This window comes from Sinohyriopsis cumingii, chromosome 5, assembly GCF_028554795.1.
Source record: "Sinohyriopsis cumingii isolate HCF-2022 chromosome 5, ASM2855479v2, whole genome shotgun sequence".
NCBI lineage: Eukaryota > Metazoa > Mollusca > Bivalvia > Unionida > Unionidae > Sinohyriopsis > Sinohyriopsis cumingii.
In genome coordinates, this window is record NC_142965.1 from 66,852,667 (window position 1) to 66,878,444 (window position 25,778).

Consider the following 25,778-nt stretch of genomic DNA (forward strand, 5'->3'; position numbering starts at 1 on the left):
GGTTAGCCACCTTGTGTGGCTGACCCTGGTGGTCCTGGGCTTAAGACCACCTTATACGTTACGAAGTTTGGGGTCTTGCATTTATCGTAAACTTTAAAGCTAGATTTTTAGTTGCCGCTTTGTCTGCTGGACCTGATGGTCTAGGGTGTTATGACCACCTTAGAGATAATTTAATTATAGGTCTTATTTGCCAGTGTTTTCTATTTGGTTGCCACCTTGTGCGGCGGGACATGATGGTCTGGGGCGTTATGACCACCTTATAGATTGTTAAGTTTGGGTCCTTTTTCGTTCGTATAGTAAATTTAATTTGCCACCTTGTGCGGCTGGGCCTGGTGATTTTGGGTGTTTTGATCACCTTCTCTGATTTTTGGGATCTTACTTATGCTAGAAATTTCTTTCTTGCTTTTTGGTGTTGTATAGCTGGCATCTATGGTCGTATGATTGTTGTTAGTTTGGAGGTTAGTAGTTATTATGAAGATCTAGGGAGAGAGAGAGAGAGAGAGAGAGATTTTTATTATTAAAATTTGTTGTATTAATTTATTTTGTTTCTTTTTATTAATTTTGTTTCATAAAATGTACTGGTGATCATTATCATGTGGTGCTAACTTACGTATGTGTTGTCTGATTAGGGAGTTAAGGGGTGCGATGTGTCCCCCGGTGGTGGGTCCAAGAACGCGCACAGGCGAAACCATATCCTTGGCGACATGAATGCTTTAGTCCCTTACCGATTGGGGCACCACACTGCGTACGCCTGCAAGTCCCTCCTCAGGAATGCCTGTTTTGTTTTGTATTTTTGTTTTTTCTGGAGGATGCTGTTCCTAATTCAGTTGTTTTGAGTATTTTTGGTTATACAAATTTATTAGGTTGGTGCTAGATAACCTAGTTTGACTACTACTGTTGGTTTATCAGTGTATCTGGCACACTTTGTCACTAGAAAGGTTATATAAAAAGCTACTATTATCTCTGTTTAATGCCCCAGTTTATTTCCTATGTGTTACAAACAAAAAGAAAGTTTGAAACTGTTTCTGGGTCACTAGACATGCAATTGGATGTGAATTAGTGTGAATGTATGTATTAAGAAAACAGTACATGTGTCAGAAAACTACCTTAATATGAGAATTTAACCTTTATGTGGGAGTTAAAAAGGAACACAAATACAGGTATTTAATTTTAGATTGTAATATTTCATTCCATCTACCTCCCTGAATTTGGATATAGTCATGGAAATATGGAAATATCTGGGTATTTCTGTTTTGACATATGTTTAGACGTACTCTTATGTCTACATGTTTTAGATGGATAGGTCTCTATTCTTCTCTTCCATTGTATACTGTGAGATAGACACTTTCTCAAATAGACAGATTCCAACAGGCAATAAATGCGGCAGTCTCTTTGTGTTCCTACAAGAATAACAAAGCTAAAGAGGTATTTTTTTAATTACAAATATAGAACCAACAACAGCAGGGAAATGCAAGGACCCAGACTACTGGGCTTTTAACACTAATCCCTCCAGCAGGAAGTAAATTCTTTGTTTCTTCGTAACAAACCAGCCAATCAGGCATAGGGTACAATTTAAATACCGCCAGTCCATAGTAGATCTTTTTTTCTAAAATTCTAATCTGGTTCGTAAACTATGAGAGGCGAATGTCAAATTCGTGGACCTGCGTAAGCGATTTTTTATTTGGAAAACATCGAAACCATTGGTGAGTAGAATTAGTCTGTTGATGTGATAACTCATTATGAAGCAACTTGTTAATTACTGTTATATTTCTAAATATTCAACACTCGTATGACATCAACCTTGAAAGTTTCTAAGGTGAACGACACTCCTTCCGACCCTTTGATGAAGCGTAGGGGGGATAATAGAGTGTAAAATATAATAGTGAAAAATAATGTCTACTTATTTACACGGTCATAATATCGAAAAATATATATTTTGTCAAACCTCGTGATTCCATGCGCAATTCAAATGCTTCTTAGGAACATTCAATTATAGGTAGTTGTAGGTGTGCTGTCTGTTATCGCTGTTGAAGAAGTTGGACGGGGGTCCAGTTGCAGAACTCTTCTCTTCCTCAAGCCGCACTTTCAGTCATGTAACACTAATTGCAGTTTCATACAACACCAACTTCTCTTCCTATAGCCACACATGACACACCAATTGCAATTTCTCACAACCCAAACTGGAGTTTGGAAAAAAAATAGAAATCTTACTGAGACGAATATTTGAGCACTGAAACCAAGCGGCCTAAAATAAGAAGAACAGAAAAAGACAACCATGAGCAAATAAAATCATTATCTTTTTACAGCCATCAAATTTACATTTAAAGATTTTTTTCGCCAGTTTTGCTCATTAGTCAATCACTCGCATATAATTACTACTTAAATAGTGAAATATCCGGGATATAATTTACTATTACACCAATTTATATTAAAACAGAAGGGGTGTGTGTGTGATTTGGATTTTTAACGTAGCTTTAACAATTTTCAGTCATATCGCTACGATGTCTGCAGTGTGGCAGTTTATAGTGATGTCTAGCACTAGGGAATCATGCCGCAGACACGTATTATGATGTCCCACCCAATCACATTATACTGACAACAGGCCCACCAGTCCTAACACTAACCTCTTAATGCTGAGCGCCTAGCGAGGCAGCTGTTAGTACCATTTTTGTAAGTCTGTGGTATGACTTGGCCGGGGTTCGAACCCCCGACCTCTCGCTTCCGAGGCGGACGCTCTAACCACTAGGCCGCCGGAGCGGTCCTAAAAACATAAGGATATGGCCCATCTATTTGTTGGTCGATTATAAATAGATACACCGTATCATCAGTCAAGCTGAAGCAAACTAGTCGAAATACAAAACATTTTCAAACCTCGATTCCAGTAGAAATAATTGAATGGGTTGTTATTCACCAGATGATTTGTACTCTGTCGTTGTCTCTCTGTCTGTTGCTCTCCCTATTGTGTGTATGTGTGTGTGTGATCCTTTTCTTCTTTATCCAGCTTCATCCATAATTTCGTTAATGGCATATTATATGACAGGGTAATAGACTATTTATATGGCATTCTCGCAGACGAAATGGGACGATTACGGTCATTTAACCATGCTGCTTTTATATCTTTTCAATCCGTAATGTTTAATGCATTTATTACAGCAGGATTTACTTCCCTTAATCATTGTTCTTGTACAAGAGGACTCCCGTTATAATTTGAAAGCTACGTCCGTCAAATTCTGCATTTTGTTGAACTTTAGACGTAGGTGTTTACTTCAGTTACTTTAAGAACTATTTTAACATACCACTATTTGAGATGTTATTGTCTGTTGTTACACTATTCCTGGTTTAAGCTTGGTGTATGACTTCACAAGTAAAACACCTTTCTCATACATGCAGTCAGAGCGACTGATACCTGTGTACAATAAAGGATATACTGGGTATTTCTAGCCCATACAACAGAACGCTAGCTGGTTTGCTAACCTTACTTTTCTTATCTCGGTCTGGTTTTCTTAGTCAGGTCGTCTCAGTCATGGTGGCAACGAGATAAGAACTACTTTTAAAAAAGAAGAAACCCCTGTTCTTTCATGCTGTGCATGAAGGAGTTGTTCTAAAATCAAGCAACAACAACAGCAAGAAGACATATAGCCCCCACAAAACATTTAGCAGCTTAAGGTCTCTTCAACTTTGAGATCACACCATATAAAACATTAACACACACACACACACACACGCGCGCGCATGCACGCATGCACAGAAGTCGAGCTATTTAGTAATTTGCTAGAAACAATAGTTCGTTCCACGCAGCATGTTGAATTTTATCTGTAACCATAACTAAGTAAATTTTCAGGTCAGCGCCATTAAATGTGGCTACAGCTATGTAATTAGTTTTTAATACTTTGTGTGAAACGAATTATATAATGTTAGCTACATTTAATGACAGTGACCTGAAAATTTACTGGGCTATAGATAGGATAAAATTAAAAGTATCGATGCTATGACAGGAAACACTGTCCCAGGCACAGAGACTGTATATATATATATATATATATATATATATATATATATATATATATATATATATATATATATATATATATATATATATGTGTGTGTGTGTGTGTGTGTGTGTGTGTGATTTGGATTTTTAACGTAGCTTTAACAATTTTTCAGTCATATCGCTACGATGTCTGCAATGTGGCAGTTTATAGTGATGTTTAGCACTGGGGTATCATGCCGCAGACATGTAGCATGATGTCCCACCCAGACACATTATCCTGACACCGGGGCGACCAGTACTAACACTAACCTCCTAATGCTGAGCGCCAAGCGAGGCAGCTGTTAGTACCGTTTTTGTAAGTCTTTGGTATGACTCGGCCAGGGATCGCATCCGCGACCTCCAGCATCCGAGGCGGACGCTCTAACCACTAGGCCACCGGAGCGATATATATATATATATATATATATATATATATATATATATATATATATATATATATATATATCACTGACTACAAAATTGAAAAATCTAAAACTCTCTCAAGACCAACTGCAAAGACCACAACAACTAGAAATGTGTTACATCAGAACTGTCTTCATCAAAAGTTGTTTTGAACAAATGAAAATTCCTGCACTTTCAATCAGTTTGGTTCATTCATCAGTCAACACACTATTCCACAAGAAGAATTCCATGTAGCATATCATTCATTGCACTATTAATAGCAACACTTGCATATTTCTACGAAATAAATATGAATTTGCAAGAATATAATGAATTAGAAATCTGATCCGTTACTGCACACTTAGTTAGAACCGTTTGGTAGTATGTACCTAGTATTGTAATGTATCGTACCGTCGTCTACCATATAAATGTTCCAAAGTACAACTGATGAAACTTAAAGTTATCAGTATAAAATATATTAATTACTTTTTTTTCATGACACCCATTGATTAAATGAGATAATACAGTAAAAAATATCTAATGGTTTTAGATTCCTATTTTCTCATCCGTATAACTTGTTTACTTTGTGTCGACAGGTCTTCTCATTGCAGGCATTAACATATTCGTATGAATGCGCAATAATTAACATATTCGTATGGATGCGCAATAATTAACATATTCGTATGGATGCACAATAATTAACATATTCGTATGGATGCGCAATAATTAACATATTCGTATGAATGCGCAATAATTAACATATTCGTATGGATCCACAATAATTAACATACTCGTATGGATGCGCAATAATTAACATATTTGTATGGATGCGCAGTACTGTATTTTGCGAAATACTTCCAACACCTAACAATTATACATTTGTTCTTGATCTTTTTCCATTTCTAAAAACAGCATATATAGCTTCATTCTGCTTAGATAAATATTCAGATTTTCGTAATAAGTAAATACCTGATGACATTTATATTGAGTAAGAAGCAATAATGATGCATAATGAATAATACTGTGTTTTGAATCTGTTAACTAAACTGCAAATATGCAGGCTTTTTTTTAATTTAATTAAAAACATCGGATGAGAAAAATAATCTATGTCGGTGTTTGTACCACGAAAAGGAATTCCCAGTCGCGGAGGTACATTATTTGTCTTCCACCTCGGCAGAGCCTCCTAGGAAGACAAAATAATGTAACTCCGCGACTGGGATTTCCTTGTCTTGGTGCAACTCCCAACATAGATTCAAAGTCTAGATATCCTGCTTTATACTAGAACTAATACAGTAGATGAATAGTATGCCGTCTTGATGTACCAAGTTGGGTGGCATCAGAACGTAGTGATCCATGTTGATGTTTCTTTGGTGTATGTAAGGCTCGGAAAGGTTAAACTGTTATACATTTTCCCGTGATGTATCTTATTTTCAGATACACTGAAAGAACACATAAAGCGTTTTTAAATTTCGATGAAAGATGGGGGTCTGTATGGTGCTTTGGCTCTTCTTACAAGTCCTTCAATTTGCCTATGGTATGTCACATACATAGTTTACTTAGAATATGTTGTTCATATTAATTAATCAATTCATGTATTTCTTTTCTTAACTAAAGTAATATGAATATCATTGATAACTCAGATATTATTGATATATTGATTTTCAACACTTCAGTTAACTTATTCATTCGTCGTTAAATTCGTTTCTATTGGAATGTAAACTTCTGAAAAATTAGCCTAATTAAGATAGGTCTATTGTATATATTTCATCACAGAATACTATGTTGTTAAACATTAGATTGCTTGTAGATCAGCATATCCATCCAAAGACATACATACATACGTACATACATACATATATATATACATACGTGTGCAATGTATATATGTTTAAACATTTCGAGCATGTGTATAATGTATTTTCTTTCTTACTCAAAGGACAGGAATGTGTATGTAACACTGTGAATGACACCCTCCATGATCTGGAACGCAGGGCGCGAAACTATAAAGTGACTCTGAATGAACCTTTTGTGTTTGACGGTAACACCGTATACAAATGCTACAACGTTTCGAAAATGAAAATGCCTTCTAACTACACTAGTTTACAAATAGGCATCTGTGGTACCTATTTTCCTGTATGGATGAATGGTTAGTATATTGTTCTTAGTTCTTAAACTGTTTGCTTATATGTTGTAAAAATGCGAACATGACACTCATAATACGCTCCCCCCCCCAAACTCCGTAAATAGTCAGCATACACCATCTTACAATACTTCCCTCAATCGTAAGTTTTTAGATGATAATGATAAAAACAATAACAATCCTGTCATATATTATTCTTAAGACAAATTTATGATTTACAATCTTAATAAAATTGTAGCTGTCTATACAAGATAAAGGCAGAAGAGTTAAATGCAAGTTAACTAATTGTAACTAATTGACAACCGCCATTCTGAGTTACGTATTATTTGTTTCATCTTGTAGGCACACACCCTGGAGAACAAGAAGGCCTTGTCAACCGAACGGCCTGTATTATGTCATTTACTGAATACTGTGCAGTACAGAAAACTATTCAAGTATTAAACTGTGGAATATACAACCTCTATAAATTAAGGCCAACCTCTTCTACAAGCGGCTACTGTTTCGGTGAGTTAAACATCAGTATATATCCCTTGTCTCATCCTTAAAATCAGATTTGCAATGTCCTACGTACGGTGGAGATCTCATTTTCATTCGATTGGCCTCGACCTGCGAATATGTCTCATTCTGTTTACTTAATATGCTCTTTTCTTAACACGTTAATGGTATTCATAAATTGTTGTTATCAGTTGTTATTAATATATATTAGTGCTGTGACCACACATGGGCACATAGAACGGGGGTGGGGGGAGGGAGCACTTGACTATCCTCCCTGCCCCCCAGAATTCACCTCTAAAACATGTTTCGGCCTACATCTGCATATAAGACCGACTGAGTAACATCATTTTCTTTTTTGGTGATCTGTGCTTAGTCGTGAGGGAATATCGGCTCGTGTGTGCAGGCAAGGCGATGGGTGCCGTTGCGCATATATATATATATATATATATATATATATATATATATATATATATATATATATATATATATATATATATATATATATATATATATATATCAGATGGGAGATTAAAATGAGACTGCTGGTACATGGCGTTACAGTAGCCAGATATGTCCCTTCGATTTCAAGTTAAAAAGAAGAAAGAAAACATTTAAAATCCACCCATCTCACTAATCCCCTTTCTATCTCTCTCAGTTTATGTCTCTCTCCTAAGCAGTTTAACAGTTTAAGTAAACGTTATTATTTTAGCAAACGTAATAAAAATATATGAAAACTGAGATCAGTAGTTAATTTATTAGATTCGTCGCATTTTAATGGTGAATCTCTCTCTCTCTCTCTCTCTCTCACACACACACACACACACACACAATGAAGCGCATTAGGAGCTTGATAGTTTCACCGTTTGTCTAACTTGCGGTATGTGGAAGGTCTGCCTAGAGCTCGTAGATCGTAAAGGGCGGTTTTGCACCCACCCACCCCCGCCGTAATCCCACCCTTTGCTGCTGTGGAACCTGTACCGTTGCTAAGGCATCTGAAAACGATGTTTCTTATCGCTGCAACTTCTTTAATTGGATGCGCCAAAACTAATACATGTTTCAAGACGCTAAAAACGTGCAAGCGAAACTAATAGGTTGTTTTCAGCCCAAACAACCTTTGGTCTGCAATAACCCCTCGGGCATGGTTGTTGGTTGAAACAATTGACCCTATGAGGTTGGGCTAAATAAATTAAATACTTATACTAAAGAGTTTATAAGATTGGCTACAGGGTCATGTGGGAAATATTGTGTTGCCATATGCTATTATGCTCATGGCATAAGCAGCAGAAAAGGAAGCGTGACCTTGCCGTGCTGAAAACATTACCATACTGTGCACGCGGAATATTAATGTGTACGCGATCACCTGGCGGGTAACCTTACTATGATGTGCATACAGGATATTAATGAGCATACGTTTATTTGCGCAGGTTTTACTTTTGCAAGCATACTTTAAGGTTTCTTTCACTGACTAGAGTTTTACGTTATTAGTTCCAACACGCATGATTAACGCTCTTTTTTTTCTGGAGCTATGTTTAATTTTGGAGCTCTATATTGGCACCATGATAAGAATGTTAGCGTTGAAACTGTAGTGAAACTGTTTGTTTTGGGGGCTTTGTGTGGCCCTTCACAGCCCCGTAAGGGACATTTTAAAACGTTAGCTAATAATTCTTTCTCTTTTAGCTGGCTTAAACTGTTCATTTTTAAAGTAATTTATTCTTCCCTTTTGCATCATGGACTCGCTAGGTATTAACTTTGAAATGACCGTCCTCATAGTGATCCCTTTTTCGGCCATGTGGTCATTCATTGTGTCGGTCTTTCAAAGTTTGTTCCGGTAATGAGAAAAGTAAAAGCGCAGAGACAATACATGTACACGGTGGTGGCATGATAAGAATGATTTACTCAGTCACTTAAACTCTAGCAGAAGTAGAAGTAAAGTGCGAGTTATAGCCCCCATCTAACCCGGCACAGGTTACGGAGATTGACTGATTGTGGTGTTACGGTGCACCAGCACTGTAGGGCTATATAGCGAGCGATATAGGGACAAAAGCAAATCGATTCGATGGTGAGAATAATATATGAAGGTCTCCGATCAATGGTGAAGGTAAATTGTGCATATAAGGAGTAACTAAACAATAAATGATTATTTCTTGTGAATAATATTCCACTTGTTTGTTAAGCTACTCAGAGAAAATACATTGCAAATAAGCTAAATTTTAGAATAAACGTAAGTTCGTTCAATAAATTTAAAACGCAAGACATAGTTACTGTATAAAAAGGCCGTTACCATCACAGCGCTGAGCCCAAAAGCAACGCACATGCCTTATAAATAAGGTACCAGTCCTGATAACTATCAGGGCAGCCTAATAACATCTGCTGCTTTCATAGTGTGATCAGCACTACTTAACATCCTATCACTGTCTAGATTAACTACCTCTTCTCTTAGATATCTAAAAAGGATTCAGATAAGAACATGTCCTCACGACGTGGCTATGGAAGACGTCCATGCTGCATTGGATGAGTTCCAAAGAGAGCGCAGCTTCTCGATTTCCTCAATGAAAGAAAGCAAAACGAACATCTGGCTGAACATACTTTCCAGACGTTGAAGAATCTGCGCATGCATACAAACTGGTGACTAGCAAAAAGCAGGCGATGGCCCATAACTCGGTGACAAATCGAAGTCATCTGACTGCTACACGTCCTCGCCCGAACAGCAAAATAAACGATGATGCTTGTCGTTGATGGGCTAGCCTTCTTGTGCTACGTGGCCTATAAACATTACTAGTCAAGCCAGTATACGCATTTATTGTACCTCAGGTAGAATACTCCAGTCCCTCCGAGAAGTTGCTTCGATAGGAAATATCCTTTTCAGCTGGAGGTTTTAGCGCAGCCGGGTATGGGCGGGGCAGAGAAACAATGCGCCTCCTACCTATGCATGACTGAATCCTCGTGATGTATTAATAATGCTGTCATGTTAGATCTTGCCTACTAAGAACAAAATTTTAGAGTTAAGGTTAAACGATTGTAAAATCAATTACTACAAGGTTTATACCATCACTGGGAGCTAACTTCTGGCCTAATTAATTATTAATTACATTTGTCGAGGGTGCATTGAAACGGCGTGTGAAACCTTTGTTATGTCTCCATTGTATTTGACGAAGCTTATTGATATCTGCTTGTAGGCAGAAGGCGGTATCTATAGCTTCAATACCTTCAGAAGAAGGCGGTATCAATGGCGTAACTAACCTTCACAGATATGAGCTATAATGCATTTAACGGCTCTGGGTTCTTAAATGTATTCAATGCACCCTCATTAATTTAGTTCAAAAATAGGATCCTTCTTTCTGAAACCTTCAAGCTTCAATGAAGTTGAATGTAGTGAAAAATACCAAGGAGCTTAAATAATATGTTGCAAGTATTTACATTTAGCTGAGTTGAAGAAAATATTATTTGCTCGTGTTCATACAAATAATCAAATAATACTTCATCATCATCACTGAGAGGAAAATAAGTTGACGTTAAATCCATAAGAGGGTGTAGATGGTAGAGTCTTCTTAGTAATAAAAGAAAAACAAACGTTTTTATAAAAAAAAATAAAGTACTAAACATCATATGTAATATCAGGTACTAAATTATATTCAATTTAACTGCTTGAATGTTACCTACGGTAGGAGAAAAATACAGAAACATTCTCAAATGCCATGTTTTAGTTCATTCAGAAACAAATATAAACAACCACAACGTAAAGAGCCTCTTACTCGAGTGTACATGATTTGTGTACAAATCAAAAGTGCTGGCGTCTGCGTCCAGTGTTTCTTTACAATAAAAAGTAGTTCCTTTATGCACGTGAATGTTATATGTGTATTGACGCCCGAGTTCAGTATCGGGTAATATTGAACGATTCTGACAATGTAAAGTTAACGCGGGAAAAATGAGCATATAATAATCTTATTTATGTCATCTTGTTTATATCACTGATCACTTAGAAACTGGATATGTTTAATGGCGGAATCAATGGTACTGAATTCAATTTGAATTCAGGATGATGAAGTAATAGAGAAACCGGTCACACATTCTACGCGATTGTGTTGTTGATTTCATCATCGTCATTATATATATATATAGACGTTGTGCACTGCCACAGGGTTATTCACGTGATTTTCTGAAGGCTTGTCGTATGAATATATTCTGTAGACTGCCATTCTTAACCGCATTCTGTCGAAAACTGCTGTTGCTTCAAATTTATGCATTTTTGTTCTTTCATACTTGCACAAATGAAATACACATAATAGAACAGTTGCTTATTCAACAACCAGCTCTGAAAACATGTTATTTCTACCCTTGAAGAACCAAAATTGGAACCAAAACACATTATTCAGCATGCGAAGACAAATGAGATTTTTGCTGCATTGACAAAATTTCAACTGAGATAACTGTTGACTTCATAAGCTACCACTGACAACTTTATGAGCAAATTATAATATATAGTATTGTCAATAAATCCATGATATAATTTAACACTTGTCAAAATAGGAAAAGAGAAAGCGTGCTCCAGACAAGGAGAAAAATACTACAATCATTTCAGGGTTCATTTTGGGGACAGACATGTAAACTACCATATGATTGCTTGTTTGCGATCAATTGAGGGAAAAATCCTGATTTATGTTTGAGCATCAAACTAGGTTTGTATGATGATTGCAATATTCATACGAAAATAGTAAAATTATGTTGGATATTTTAGTGACATATCTTGTATGAGTGCGATAAATAAATGAAACTTATTCCTGTTTCAAATCCTTCAGGAATTTATTGTACAATGAGATATGCTGATATCTATAGCACGAATTCATTAAATTGGAGGAAAGTTTCGTTGAAATAAGCACACTTGCACACATTAAAGCAAAGTTTACCAACAAACATTAATCATGTTTTTTGCCTTATTAACACGTTTGTGTTATTCCATTTCAGATTCTCTGCCTGATATACCTGGTAAGTATTAAAAGACATTGCTTTTTCAGGAAATTTTAACATGCTAACTGAAGAAAAAAATATAAAGCCGTTTTCTGTATTATATATTATAATGCTTATCGAAGGCATTTCATTTTGCAAACAAAATTAAATAATCTTCAAAAATATATTTTCAGGAGATACAGAAAAGTAGTAGAGTGGGGCTGTTTAGGGTCAATAGAAACCTCAGTCAAAAAAGTCGTGGGCACGTTTAGGGTCAACACTTTTCAAATCACCCTGGGCACGTTTAAAGTTAATGATAAAATATATTACAGACTTTTAGGGTCAATATTTTCAGCACAGCCTGGGCACGTTTAGCGTCAAGGGAAATTGAACATGGGGAATATTGGGTCTGTATAGCATTAATGGAAAGCTGGGTTGTTGTATAGGGTAGCGGGTGGCGGGTAAGTTCAGCTAGTTCATCCGGTAGCGAATAGCGGGTGACAGGTCAGTTTAGCGGGTAACGTGTGGCGGGAAAGTTCAGCTAATTCATAAACTATACTAACAAACAGCGCTTGTCTGATCGGAACATATAATTTCTTTAGACAGGGACAAATATACACGACACATACATAGACTGATGAACATCAGTATATCACACAGACAACTATACAACTGACACAAACAAAATTAAGCGATAGATCAAATCTTTTCGAGACATAGGAGTGGCTCTGAAAACGGCCTTTGGGTTTTTGTTAACAACATTCCGTTAACATAGAGAGCATCGCATAGGTCTACTTCTCATCCTCAAACTTCTGACTTCTGGACCGTATATAAGGAACTCTCTACAGACAGTCTTGTCTCTCCACATCAATCCTTCTTTTCCAAACGCTCATATCGCTGATCAGGATGATTGTCCATGATGATCTGCATACACGGGTAAGTCCGTATGGAGCAGCATCGAAGATACGAGTGTAGATTATTCAATGTAAATCCACATCTAGTGAAGAGAACAGGTGAAAGGAATGAAGTGAACAGGGTTATTTATATTGAAAGAGCGGATCGAAGCGAATTTTTTTTCACCATTTCTAACATGCGTTACAAAAGTCAGTTACAGTGCGAAGTCTGTCTTCCAATCTGAAGAGAGCTACCTGTGACGTCACATTCCCTATATAGGTGCTCTAGCGTATGTGCGAGAAGCGATAATATAGCAGCGGCTACCAAAATCAACACAGTCCTACTTCCAGAAGAGACCGATTTTAATAGGAATTTAGTAGACTTTCTCCCTTCTTCGCAAGAATTTGCCCCGGTGCCAGTACCTTCGCCAACTTCTCCATCTTTACCTCACGTCGAGGATTTTAAACAGAGACAAATAGAAGAATTGGAGAAAGTTTTATAGCAGCAGAAAGAAGCAGAGAAAACGTTTCTGCTTCAACAACAACAACGGCGAGAGAAGAAGCAAGAAGAAGGAAACGACAGGCAGAAGAAGAAGCAGAGAACAAACAAGCTATAGCAGAGAAGGAGGACAGTGAAAGTAAAACGGTGGCGGTACTCTTAGAAATTTTAGCAGAGTTAAGGAGTCTGAAACAAATGTATCAGACTTCTTTAATACGACCCACGAGAAAAAGACCTTCCCGTGCCAAACACCCATACCCTGTTACCACACTTGCAATACCACCCTAGTGATTTCTACCAAATCATCGACAGGAGCAAGTCCAGAAGTAGGCTTTGGGCGTGGCAGAGGTTAAAGGCAGTTAAAGGTGATTAAGTCCCGTTCCTGACCTTGTACTTTAAAAAACAAACACCTAACGGTCCTTTTCAGGGCCACCCACTTCTATTGAAAAGAGATAGTATTCCTAATGTTTGTGAGGTTCATCGAGCGTGCGAGAAGTACATTCAAACGCCTATCTTTAGTCATTGCCCTCACTGCAGCAAGTTTCCTGGAGGACGTGAAAAAATATTTTGTGGACCTATCACACTAGCCGATTTCGCCCAAAGGATCTTAGAACCCATCCATCGACGAGACGTGGAGTGAAGAGGACAGCTAACGTTACGGAGAATGTCATCGCCATGCCACGGTGATGGCTCACAGTTTTTCGGGATATGATGGACTGTTTCTTTTGAGATACTATACGGAACAAAGTACCGAACGTCCGAAAGTGACTTCGAACGGAGTCAAAATCATTTCCATGCAAGTGGGACAAGTTCCGTTTAGAGTTTCGATGAGTTAATTTGCCATTCCTTTGAGCCCAATACTAAAATGTTTGGAATGATAGAAATGGCCAAAGGCTATTTTCCGCACTTTTTCACTACCGAAGCCAATCAATATGCCGTTCTACCCAATTTGCCTGAGGCTCACTACTACGACCCCGACAAAATGCGTACAGAACCAAGAGAAACTATGTACGCTTGGTACCACACAGACGCCTCGGACCCCTTCGACTTTCAGGACGAAATGTTACATAATTGTCGTTCCGACGCGGGCATTTTACGATGTAGCTGTTGAAAAGTTCGATAACTGTTCATGGAACACGGAGGGATCGATGCTTTGAAAGAATCCTGCGCCATTGCCAAAACATGTTCTTAGTGCACCGCCAACGATTCATGCCTAAAAACACCCTGGTTGTCATCAGCCCTCAAACGGCGAACCTTGTCAAACGTCAATACTAGTTCAAATCCCTATACTGACTACATTACTATTGGGACAAGGAAGACAAATGGATCCAACACGCCCGCAACGGAGGAGGTGAAAAGACAATTGGAACGTATTTGTTAGATGGCTGGGACTTAGAAAACCCCAAGATCGCTTACGAGTTTAACGGATGCTTATTTCACGGATGTCCCCTTTGCTACCCCCAACGTTACAACGAAAATCAATTTTTACAACGGACCATGTAAGATTTGTATGCGACCAATTTTTATAAGTTAGAACAGCAAGGATACCAGGTGGTGGAAATGTGGGTACACGAGTACAATCACCGTTTGAAAACCGATCCCATGTTTAAACGCATCGTATAAAGTTACAAGCTGGTGGACTCACTGAAGCAGCGGAACATTTTTTGCAGAGGACGGACGAATCTGTTTGCTGTACCAAGCCGACAAGGAGAAAGGAGAAGAAATCAAATGCTTGGACGTGTGTTCGCTGTATCCTTACCTGTGCAAATAGTGTCGCTTTTCCGCAGTGCTCCCGCAATTGATGAAGCAACACATCGACTTGCACAATACAAAGGATTCATAATGTGCAAAGTATTGCATCCCACGGACTTGTACCATCCAATTTTACCTCACCATTGCCAAGGAAAACTGATGTTTCCCTTGTGCCGTTCTTGTGCCGAAACGTGCAATCATGATCAGCCTTGTCAGCACACACAGGAAGAACGCGCCTTGACGGGAACGTGGGTCAGCGGGGGACTGTTTAAAGTTCTGGACAGAATATCAACTGTTAGAAGTGTGCGAAATTTACCACTTTCCCAAGACACAAAAAATACCACAAGGGAGACAAGACTCAGAAAGGCATTTTCGCAGACTACGTGGATGCATTTTTGAAACTGAAACAAGAAGCCAATGGCTATATTTCCTGGTGCCACGCTCCCGAAGACCAAAAACAATTCTAAGAGAAATACTGGGAACTGGAAGGCATCACTTTAGACCACGTGGAGAAAAACGAAGAAAGGCGATCGTTTACCAAAGTGATGTTGAATTGATTGTGGGGCAAAATGACACATAGACGGTGTTTACCTAAGACGGAGTATTTGACAGAACCTTTCAGATACTTCCAATTGATTCACGACTAAACGAAATACATACATGAAACTGGTGGACGTAGTTCGTGCGGATTTGATCCTGTTCAATTACGAAGAAGAACTGGACTTTGTAGAAGCCTGCAAATTTGGATATGTCATCATTGCGGCTAACGTGGTAACCCACGCACACTTACAATTGTACGAAGTTTTAGAACTGTTAGTAGAACGCGTCCTGTACTTTGACACAGACAGTTGCATCTACATCGATCGCCTGGGTCACTGTTACCCTAAAATAGAAAGAAACTGTTTAGAAGCCTGAACACCCGGAGGACAAGATTCTAAGTTTCGCTAGTAGCGGTCCTAACAATTACGTTTACGAATACCGGAACAAACAAAGAGTGTAAAGTGGAAAGATTGATTCACACCAGTCGAATGGTGAACTTTGGCATACTATAAGAAGCCTTGCAGTCTAGACAGGATGGAAACTTTAAAGTAACCACCTACGAACCGCACAAGATTGTACGTTTACCCACACTTCAAATCGTCAGTCGGCCTTTAATAAAGTGTATCAAATTGTGTACCAGAAGCAAATGCGGCTTTTCAGCCATTTCACTTTGCCGCACGGAAACGTCGATATTGGTCTGCATATAAAAAGGGACAACATCAAATACCGATATTTCATTGTAGCAACCAGGTCCAAGCGAAAAGGATGAATACTTTTAAGAAGACATCATTCAAGTTTGGCTATTCTCAAGTGGAGTGCGATGCTGTGCCTTGTGGTGAGAGCGATTCCCTACGCTGTGACCTCAACCACTGAGTACCACATCATGTTAACTTTGCTATGACTACTACTACTACTACGACCACTACCACTATACCTAACAAAAAAGTGATGCAAAAGAGATGCCACTCATTGTCTTTGACTCTTTTCTGGGTTCATTGTCAAAGTCATCCTCCACGAGAAACCATGCAGCTACCACCCTACGGATATCATCCAAAACCAAGCAAACTCCTGCTGATTTCTCCGTACGATCATCGAAATGAAACTATGAAAGACGAATATTAGTTCCCTGTGCGTTTGCCTGAATACTTCGACTTTGAATGTTGTTTTCAAACCTTCAAAGGAAAATGGCCTAAATTTCTTGGAACACCTACCACCGAAGAATTAGCCAGAGCTGTATTTTTCTATTTGGGCGAAGCGGATAAAGTCAAGTGCTTCAGTTGTGGTGTGTCATTTCACGAGTGGGAGCAAAAAGATTCGGCTTATGTGGAACATCATAGATGGTCTCCGCATTTTCACTACCTACCTTTAGTGGGACTCTAGTCATTGAAGTGGCATACCACGCCATTAAAGAAACCAGCTTGGCTATGAGTCAAACGTTGGAAAACACCGAGATAAGTATTTTAACCCCATTTTAAAAGTAATATTTAAGAATTGCCAAGCGAACTGCTAGAGAAAATCTACAAGGATGTTTGGCATGGACTTGCCAGAGCAAAATCTCAATTGGTGACTGTAGAGCGTTTGTGACGAGAAATTCACAAAAGGAAAGTGAAAAAAGTCAACAAGCTAATAAGATTTCTCTAGATTAGGTCTGCGTTCATCCGATTATTCCGATTTAGACCATTTACATTAGCTGATTTTATTGACATTCTTGACCGTTATCCTGAATGACAGTGGCCAGAAATTACCCAACACGTCCATTACAGTCGCTCTAATAATTACAATTAGAAATGATCTCCAAACGTGAGTATAAATACTGACTGACATGATAATGGATACTTTACAAGAGAACATGTGTGGTTTGACTGTAGAGTTGAGAGCACGCATTTATCGAGGGCTGGTCAAAATACAAGTGAAACGCAGAAACCAATTGTATTCGTCACGTCACCGATGTTTAAAACACTGGTACCTGAATTCAGAGGACTGATTCAGATGAAAGTGTTCCAGTGGCCAGACATTGTTATACTGGACGAAGGTTCGATGTGACTAATTCTTTCTACTACAAGGTAGACATACTGCAACTAATTCCAGAGGTTACCAAAATCTTTTACACAACGTAAGCTTAGTTCAGGAAGAAACTTCTGAACAGTGTGTTGTGATGTGGAGTGACTAAACCATTTAGATTCGCCACTTGAGTACGACCATCCCTGTGCAGAAAGTATGCTTATTTCTGCCGAAAAAAAGAAGTATAAAATCAATCTATCATGCCACGACCTTTATCAGTGATACAACAGATTTCGTTGAATGAAATAAATGAGAGCATTCATACGGTTGAGGATTACGACACTTATTTCAAGAACGGTGTCCATTGAATTGTAATAAACGAGTGGTGTATGTCTTAGTGTCTTCCTTTATGAGGTTTCGTTTACCAGTCAATTACTTGAGGACTCTTTACGAACAGTACTTACCACCATGTAAAATATGAACATGGTCCCTTTCAATATCCACGAGTGACTCTTTTTTTCAAAAGAAAAAGCCTTACGTCTTGATCTGGATACCTCTCGACCTCTACGGGAAAAATAATTAGTCAACTTTTAGGTACTAAAGATGTGCTGACGATGTGTGTGTAGCTTGTGACTGACACCCTCACTTGACAGATGTAACTGACTGGACAAGTTGGGGTTTCGAGGCCTGGACCAAAGAAGTGGCCAGTAATGACCAGGACCTGTGATCCTCATTTCAAACCTCCAGCGAAAATACTAACCTTTAAACCTGTGTTAGGGACAGTGTAAGAGGAAGAACTTAACACCGAGGACAAACACTCCATGTTGGAACCGATGACGACACGAGGATTGCACGCCTTGAAAGATGCCGCACTGACGCAAGGCAAAGAATTTCTCAAAAATGACTTCATCGACAAACAAAACCGTAAAGACGATTGTTTGAGAGAAGGCAAAAATATATTGCTGCAAACGAGAGAATACATGCCCTGGATATTGCCGAGTCAGGCATTCCTGCTTCCTTGATGTCACAGCACATACAAGGCAGAAAGAGACGACGAAAATACCCCTTCAGAAGCCTTCACACCCATAAAACTAGAAAGACTGAGAAAAGAAAAACTGTCCGAGACTTAAACGTTTTTGATTATTAAACAAAAATCACAAAGAAAAAATTGAGGAAAATGATGCACCGAGAGTCTTGCGCCTGATACCCAAACCTGAAGAGATAGAGAATGTCACAATGCTGAAAGTGATCGAAGATCTGATAGCAGAGGTCTTTAGAGAGGAAATCAAGAAAGAACACATAGAGTGGACGGAGATGTACAGACTTCAGAATCAGAAAGCGCATCAGTAGCAACAGAAGGAACCAGACAATAGATTTGTGGACTGTCGCGTAGACACGAAATAGTTCTTCTATTTTCAAAGCAGACCTTGTCCTGTGGGTAAACCTGTCGCCAGACGAGGACGCAATTTTAGACGATAAAAAATTGCCTTAACTCCTCGCTCACAAAAATAGCCCTTTTCAGAGCTACCCCAATACTCTAGAAAAGAGATAATAATTCAATTGCCAATTGTATGTTAATAAATTTTAAAAAATTGAAGTGTCTATAAGCATATATTTTCTTTGTTTTATGTCACAAAATAGAATTGTGTCCATCCACACTTCGTTTCCGTAGCTTGTCAAAACATACACTATGTGTTTGTGTTTGTAGTTAGCTTCTTTCAGTAAAACATAAGTGAGTGTTTCTTTTAGGTCCACGCGTTCCATGTTTTATAATATGGGTCTTGTACGTTTTGGTAACGGGTATATTTTCCTTCACGTTCGCGCTTTACATATATACATCGAAAGCGTACTAGATAGCGTCGTTCATTCATCAACTGAAAGAAGATGAGCATACTCACCAAGCGTCTTGACTCCAAATGCACCTGGAGTATGCCAATGCCTCTTGGATTAGCTGGCCATCGAGGCAATCCAGGAAAGTGAAATATTGAAGAGGAGGAGATGAAAGATAAGAAAGAGAAGGAAGAAAGAATCCTGACGCACCTCATGCTAAGGCTTCTGTGTGAGGTCACGCCTGAAGTGAGGACGCCTCCAGGACGACGTCAGCTAAAGCCAGAGTCACAACAACCACTAAAACCAGTACCAAGAGCTAGGATACCCCAAACGTAAAATTGGGAAGAGGAAATAAGGAGGCCGCATCATCCCGAAGAGGTAAGCTTTCACTATCCCAGAGACGGAATATTTAGGTGCCGAGGCCACTCAAGCTGAGTCAGCACTCCCTACCGATACAGTCGATTGGAGCAATGACTGGAGCCGCCGTTGTGTCTGTGATGCAAGACCTGGGAGATGTCACCATTAACCAGATGCTTTTGGAGTTTAAAACAACCGCCCTCAGGGCTACTAAAATACTCTATAAATGAGCCCATTCAAGTTGCCTATTGGTGTAAATGTGATTATAAATACACTCCGTGTGTATGTATATATATATATATATATATATATATATATATATATATATATATATATATATATATATATATATATATATATATATATATATATATATATATATATATATATGTGTGTGTGTGTGTGTGTGTGTGTGTGTGTGTGTGTGTGCGCGCATGTGTGTGTTTGTATGAGTGTGCGCATATATTTGTGTGGATAGTAGAGTGTGTGGTTCCTTCTCTTTGGACAGTTGATATTGTGTTTATATTGGTTAGCATTCGGTTGTGTGATAGCATATTTTAGGTTTTTTCCTCTTCCCTTGAGTGGATAGTATATTTTGGAATTTGTGGATAGTATTTAATAGTTATTTCTTCTTATTCTTCACGTGTGTGGATAGTATATTTTTGGGGTTTGTTTTTTTCTTCGTCCCGTATGTGGATAGCTTATTTTTGGGGGTTTGTGGATAGTATATAATATTTATTTATTCTTGTTCCCGGGTGTGGATAGCAAATTATTTGGGTTTGGTTTTTCTTCTTCCAGTATGTGGATAGTAATTGTTTAGGGTTTGTTTTTTCATCTTCCGCTTGTGGATAGTATATTTTGGAGTTTGTTTTTCTTCCCGTGTATATATAGTATATTTTGAGTTTTTTTCTTCTTCACGTGTGTGGATAGTATATGTATGGTTCGTATAGGTTAGATTTGGTTATGTGGATAGTAAATAATATGTAAAGTAAGTGTAAGGGATGTTTTCCTTCGCGTCCGTGCTTGACATATATAAACTCACGCATCCATCATTCGCTTCATTTAAAATTGAATAAACCATAATGGCTTCAAACCGGCTTGACAAGATGAAGAAATTGCAAGACGTACTCGACGATTTGGGGATCATAGAGGAAATGTTAGTTAAAGTGGAGAAGATTTTTATTCTTATAGCCCCATTAGAGTGAAAATGATAAACCAACTTAAGAAAATCAAAGGAAATGTTAAGAGATCTACTGAAAGAGATGAGGTAGAAGAGAACATAAAGAGGATGACAGAATGCAACGAAAAATTCGAAAAGGAATAAGAAAATGAGAAGAGGAAGAAAAAAGAGAAGGATAAACAGAAGGATAAAATGAAGGGAAAAAAGGAGACAGAAAGTGTTGGGCAAAATAAAAAAGAATTAGTAGAGAAAAGAAGAAGAAAACAAAGGCCCTTTTCATGGCCACTAATATGCCTTGAAAAGATTTGGTTTCTCGCCTAAAAATGTTATTAGTTGGTTGAATAGTTGTTTGTGTGATTGATTGATGTTCATCAATGTATGTATGTGTCGTATATCGATGTCTCTGTCTATAAAGAAGTCATATGTCCCGCCCCACCAAGATCTGTTTTATTAGGACAACTACCCGTTACCGATAAACTAGCTGAACGTACTCGTTACACTATACAACAACCCAACTTTCCCTTGCCGCTATACAGGATCAAATATTCCCCATATTCAATTTCCCTTGACGCTAAACGCGCCCAGGCTGTTCTAAAAAAATCTTGACCCTAAACGTGCCCAAGGTGGGTCTGTAATGTATGTAATTTATTTTATAATTGAGTCTAAATGTGTCCAGTGTGGTTTAAAAATCGTTGACCCTAAACGTGCCCACGACCTTTTTGACTGGGTTTTCCATTGACCCTAAACAGCCCCACTATACTGCTAAGAAACTTTGTTGGAAATAAATTGCATAAGCATGGATTGTAATATGAGAAAAATGTATTATGTCCGGTATTAGAATTATGTGTCAGCTTTAGGTTACTATTAAATGCGCCTGTGAGATACTGCTATTACGTATAAATAAGATTTTTGTGATATATATAGATCACAAAAGATGTTTGAGTTTTTTTTAATTTCCATCATGATCTTTAATATCTTCATTTTTAAAGTCATTTTCTAAACCATAGTCTCTTCTTTCGCTCTGTTCCCGGAATGTAGCGTTAGTAAGATAGAATAAATATAGATAAATTTATGTCTGCGTGCAAGGGATTAACAGGCTATAATTGTATTGTTTCGTTGGCGTCTATTTGCTCACATATTAAACTGAAAAGGAGACCCACGCTATATAAAAAAACGTTCATTTTTTTATAAGTTATATAGTTGATAATGTGCAACAATGCATTTCTTTCCGTCTCTCGCAGAGGACAGATAGACAAGATGTATTGTCTTTTCATTCTTTACCGGTTTAACAGAGCATCAAACTTCATTTTATGTTTGTTGCATGAATAGTTATTGAAAAAAACATTTATTTTTGTACAAATGCTCTTCCTTTCCATATAGTATAGACACTGACGTTTTCCGCAAGATACATTATAAGATAATGCGATTTCTGCTTCACTTTTTGCAAGATTTGCAAGACGCCCCTCTGTTCAAGCCAGCATCAGCAGCAGTGAAGCATCGCCTCACCTATATTGTCAAAACCATAATTGGATCACAGGAAAAATATCAGAAACCAATACTTGTCTTCTCGTGTGAATTCAACCAAAGCACAAACGAAACACTATTTTATACAGTGTTATGGTAAGTTATTGCATTTGTATTTTCAGAAACGTAAAACCCATAGCGGTGGGCCAGTTTCACTAGTTTTCCAGGAACTCACCAGTGTATGATGCATATATTGACAAACAAGTTTTCTTCTCTGAATGGTTCATGCAGCTTGACAAGCCTTACGGAAATAAAGATTATACAGAGGAGAACGGAATAGGCGAAAAGCTAAGAAAGCTTCACAGAATGTTGAACTATGTTGCGATGGCTTTAGGATGAACAAGGATTAGTAGAATTAATGCTGGTATTTGCACCTAGACAAGGAAATCCCAGTAAAGGGGTTACGTTATTTGTCTCCCCGCGATGCTGTTTCGAGTGGGGAGACAAATGACTTGTCCTCGCGACTGGGATTCCTTGTCTTGGTACAAACATCGACATAGATTATTTTTTATCACAACGTGTGTTTTTAATCAAAATAAAATAAACATGCGCTTTTGCAATATAGTTAGCATATTCAGCACATAGCACATGCGTTATTATTGCATCTCTCTTTATATAAAGGTCATCCTGTCGTATAGTCTTTTATGAATATCAGGATAATTATCTAATATAATCTAGTTAAAAATGCCACTCTCTGAAAATAAAAAATACATATAATTGTTGTGTTGGAAATATTGCACCATGTGCATCTGGAACAGTGTGCTATTGTTTATAAACACCACGCATTAATACGAATAGGTTAACTAGGAAATTGGGTGACTTGTCAACCGTAAGTACACAAGTTCTACGCATGAGAAAATAGAAACATAAAGACACTTGGTACTATTATTCTATTTACACATTTAATTGATGGATGTCATTTAAAGGTGAAATAACTAATTGCTATCTTTTATACGGATCATTTTTAAGTTTCATCAGTTTGAATTTGGAAAATGGTCTAATGCAGCCAGTGGTAAAATTATGGCTATATAGCTGTAACAACGTGTATAACGAATGTGATGCAATTTCTAATTTATGATTTTGTTGGAAATTGATATTGTCCGCCTTGGAAATATGGATAGAGGAGCTATTAATAATGAAATGATACGCTACATGGAAATCTTTGTGTGGAATAGAATGTGGACTGATAAATGAACTACTTTGGTAAGTGCAGGAGCTTTCTTTTGCGATTGTATTATTGCGTTTGATTCAACCGGGGCGGTTTGGAAGTGCTTGATAAACTAGGTCCAACAGAACACATTTCTTGTTTATGCGGTCTTGTGGTAGTTCTTGAGAGAGTTTGGATTTCGAAGCCTGTGATGTGCATATCCTGTGTGCGTGGAATTGTGTATTCTGCTAGTTTTTCATTGTTGTGATCGTTATCTTCTCCCTTGTTCTTCTCGTCGTATGTTTCTCGTTCAACCCGAAATATTCTAAATTTATTTTGCAATGTTGCGTTAAAGAGATACCACCCCACTTGATAGTTTTCTGTGTTCACCCTTCCCGTGTACTCCAAACAATGTTTAGTAAAGTTGATGGTGTGTTCGGGCCCATCAGCGAGGATTCAAATAGTTCATTCAGATGATCAGCACTGACGATCGTTGCAAGTTTGGGTTATATGTTACTCTTTTATTTACGAAATCTATCAAATACCTCGACCGTGTGTGTGTGAGAGAGTGTTTTAACATAATTTGTATTGTGTGTTATTAAATTTGGAGAGACCTTTTATTTCGCTATGAGTGAAGTTTGTTTTGTTAGATATAAATTGTTGTTCTTCTTCCTCATTGATTTTATAACACCTCTGTCAGGCACAGCAGAGGACAAGATTTCCTCTTTCTAAAAGTAATTCCTAGCGCATGGACAACAATACTGATATAAGAAAAGTAAGGTTAGGAAATCAGGTAGAAGTCTCTGTTGCACGTGTAAAAATATTGTATTTACGGAATATGTGTGTCATTTGTCTTAGCAGTGATGTTTACAATGCAAACGACGTAGGGGGACAGAGACAACGAAAGCGATGATTCTAGAAATGATTGACGGTGATATGTATTACAAAAATCATAATGATGATAATAACCAAAACGTAAATATCGAAATGTATATTCCGCCATATCGCTCATATGAAAATTATGTAACTGGCCTGAAAACTATAGCATGTTCTAATGGAATGTTACTAGAATATCGATCGATGGGAATCTTAGTTCCACTGAATTGAAATGTTTCGAATTTTCCACGATTATTTTGAGGATGAAACATATCGCGTGATTATAGATGGCTCTTCTGAAGATATTTGACAATAATGGATCAAATATATTTTCATACTTAAAGGTTTTATGAATTCAAGTGTTGAACTATAAAATGCCACAACAATTATGTTTTGTTAATTTTTGGCTATGAACCATTTCATGCACTATACCATGGTCACATTGCTCGCAGTTCGTATCCTTCACTGGGTAATATTATTACATGGACTAAATGTATCCAAATATTGTTATTGTTTAAGGTTATCAAACAAATGACATTTTGGACTATCTAATGGATTGAAATAACGCTACAGCAGTTGCATTAGACTTGACAAAAATGTGTAAACATTTGCTCATGTTTGAATCACTACAGGTTACTGGTACTTACTTCGGCTGCTAGTTAGTAATACCCTACAATGAGTTTATATTATTCGCCATAACACCGTAAGATAGATCGAGCATCGCTTAGAGTTTAACACGTTTGATAAAATGCAATTCAGTGTATCTATACAACTAAGAAATTTGTGAAAATGCAATCTTTCCCAGAAGACTATATTTACGATTATTAACAAATAGGACGATTTACGTTCACTCATCGTGCAGTTATGTACCTAGAGAATCATAAATTTAGATCGGATAAAAGCAAACGTTTAAGGAACAGATGGTCTGATAAGTAAGATGCCAATTGGCTAAACATTTCACGTAACTTGACACTGCACTTTTCCACTATGGCGGAATTATTTTCAGCTGGAAGGCTCACCGTTGACAATGTCCGCTGTTTATATTTTCCTAAGGTCCCGAGCAAGGTGTCTACGTGACTAACAAATATTAGTGTAAGATAAGTAATGCAATGCAGCTATTGCAGCTGAATGTCTATTATTCAGTTGGACATACAGCGACTGTTGTCAG

The 25,778-nt window shown here is 37.8% G+C and overlaps 1 protein-coding gene across 1 annotated transcript in view; it reads left to right on the forward strand.

Annotated features, from left to right (window-relative positions):
* Positions 1-1,599: 1,599 nt before the first annotated feature.
* LOC149799354 (von Willebrand factor D and EGF domain-containing protein-like) overlaps positions 1,600-25,778 on the forward strand; it is a 47,275-nt gene continuing 23,096 nt past the window's right edge. The window contains exons 1-6 of the mRNA XM_089958677.1: positions 1,600-1,703; positions 5,867-5,966; positions 6,369-6,578; positions 6,915-7,076; positions 12,030-12,050; positions 22,512-22,683. Of these exons, the coding sequence (XP_089814803.1) occupies positions 5,912-5,966; positions 6,369-6,578; positions 6,915-7,076; positions 12,030-12,050; positions 22,512-22,683 (620 nt within the window). The 5' untranslated portion in view covers positions 1,600-1,703; positions 5,867-5,911. The remainder of the gene's footprint in view (positions 1,704-5,866; positions 5,967-6,368; positions 6,579-6,914; positions 7,077-12,029; positions 12,051-22,511; positions 22,684-25,778) is intronic.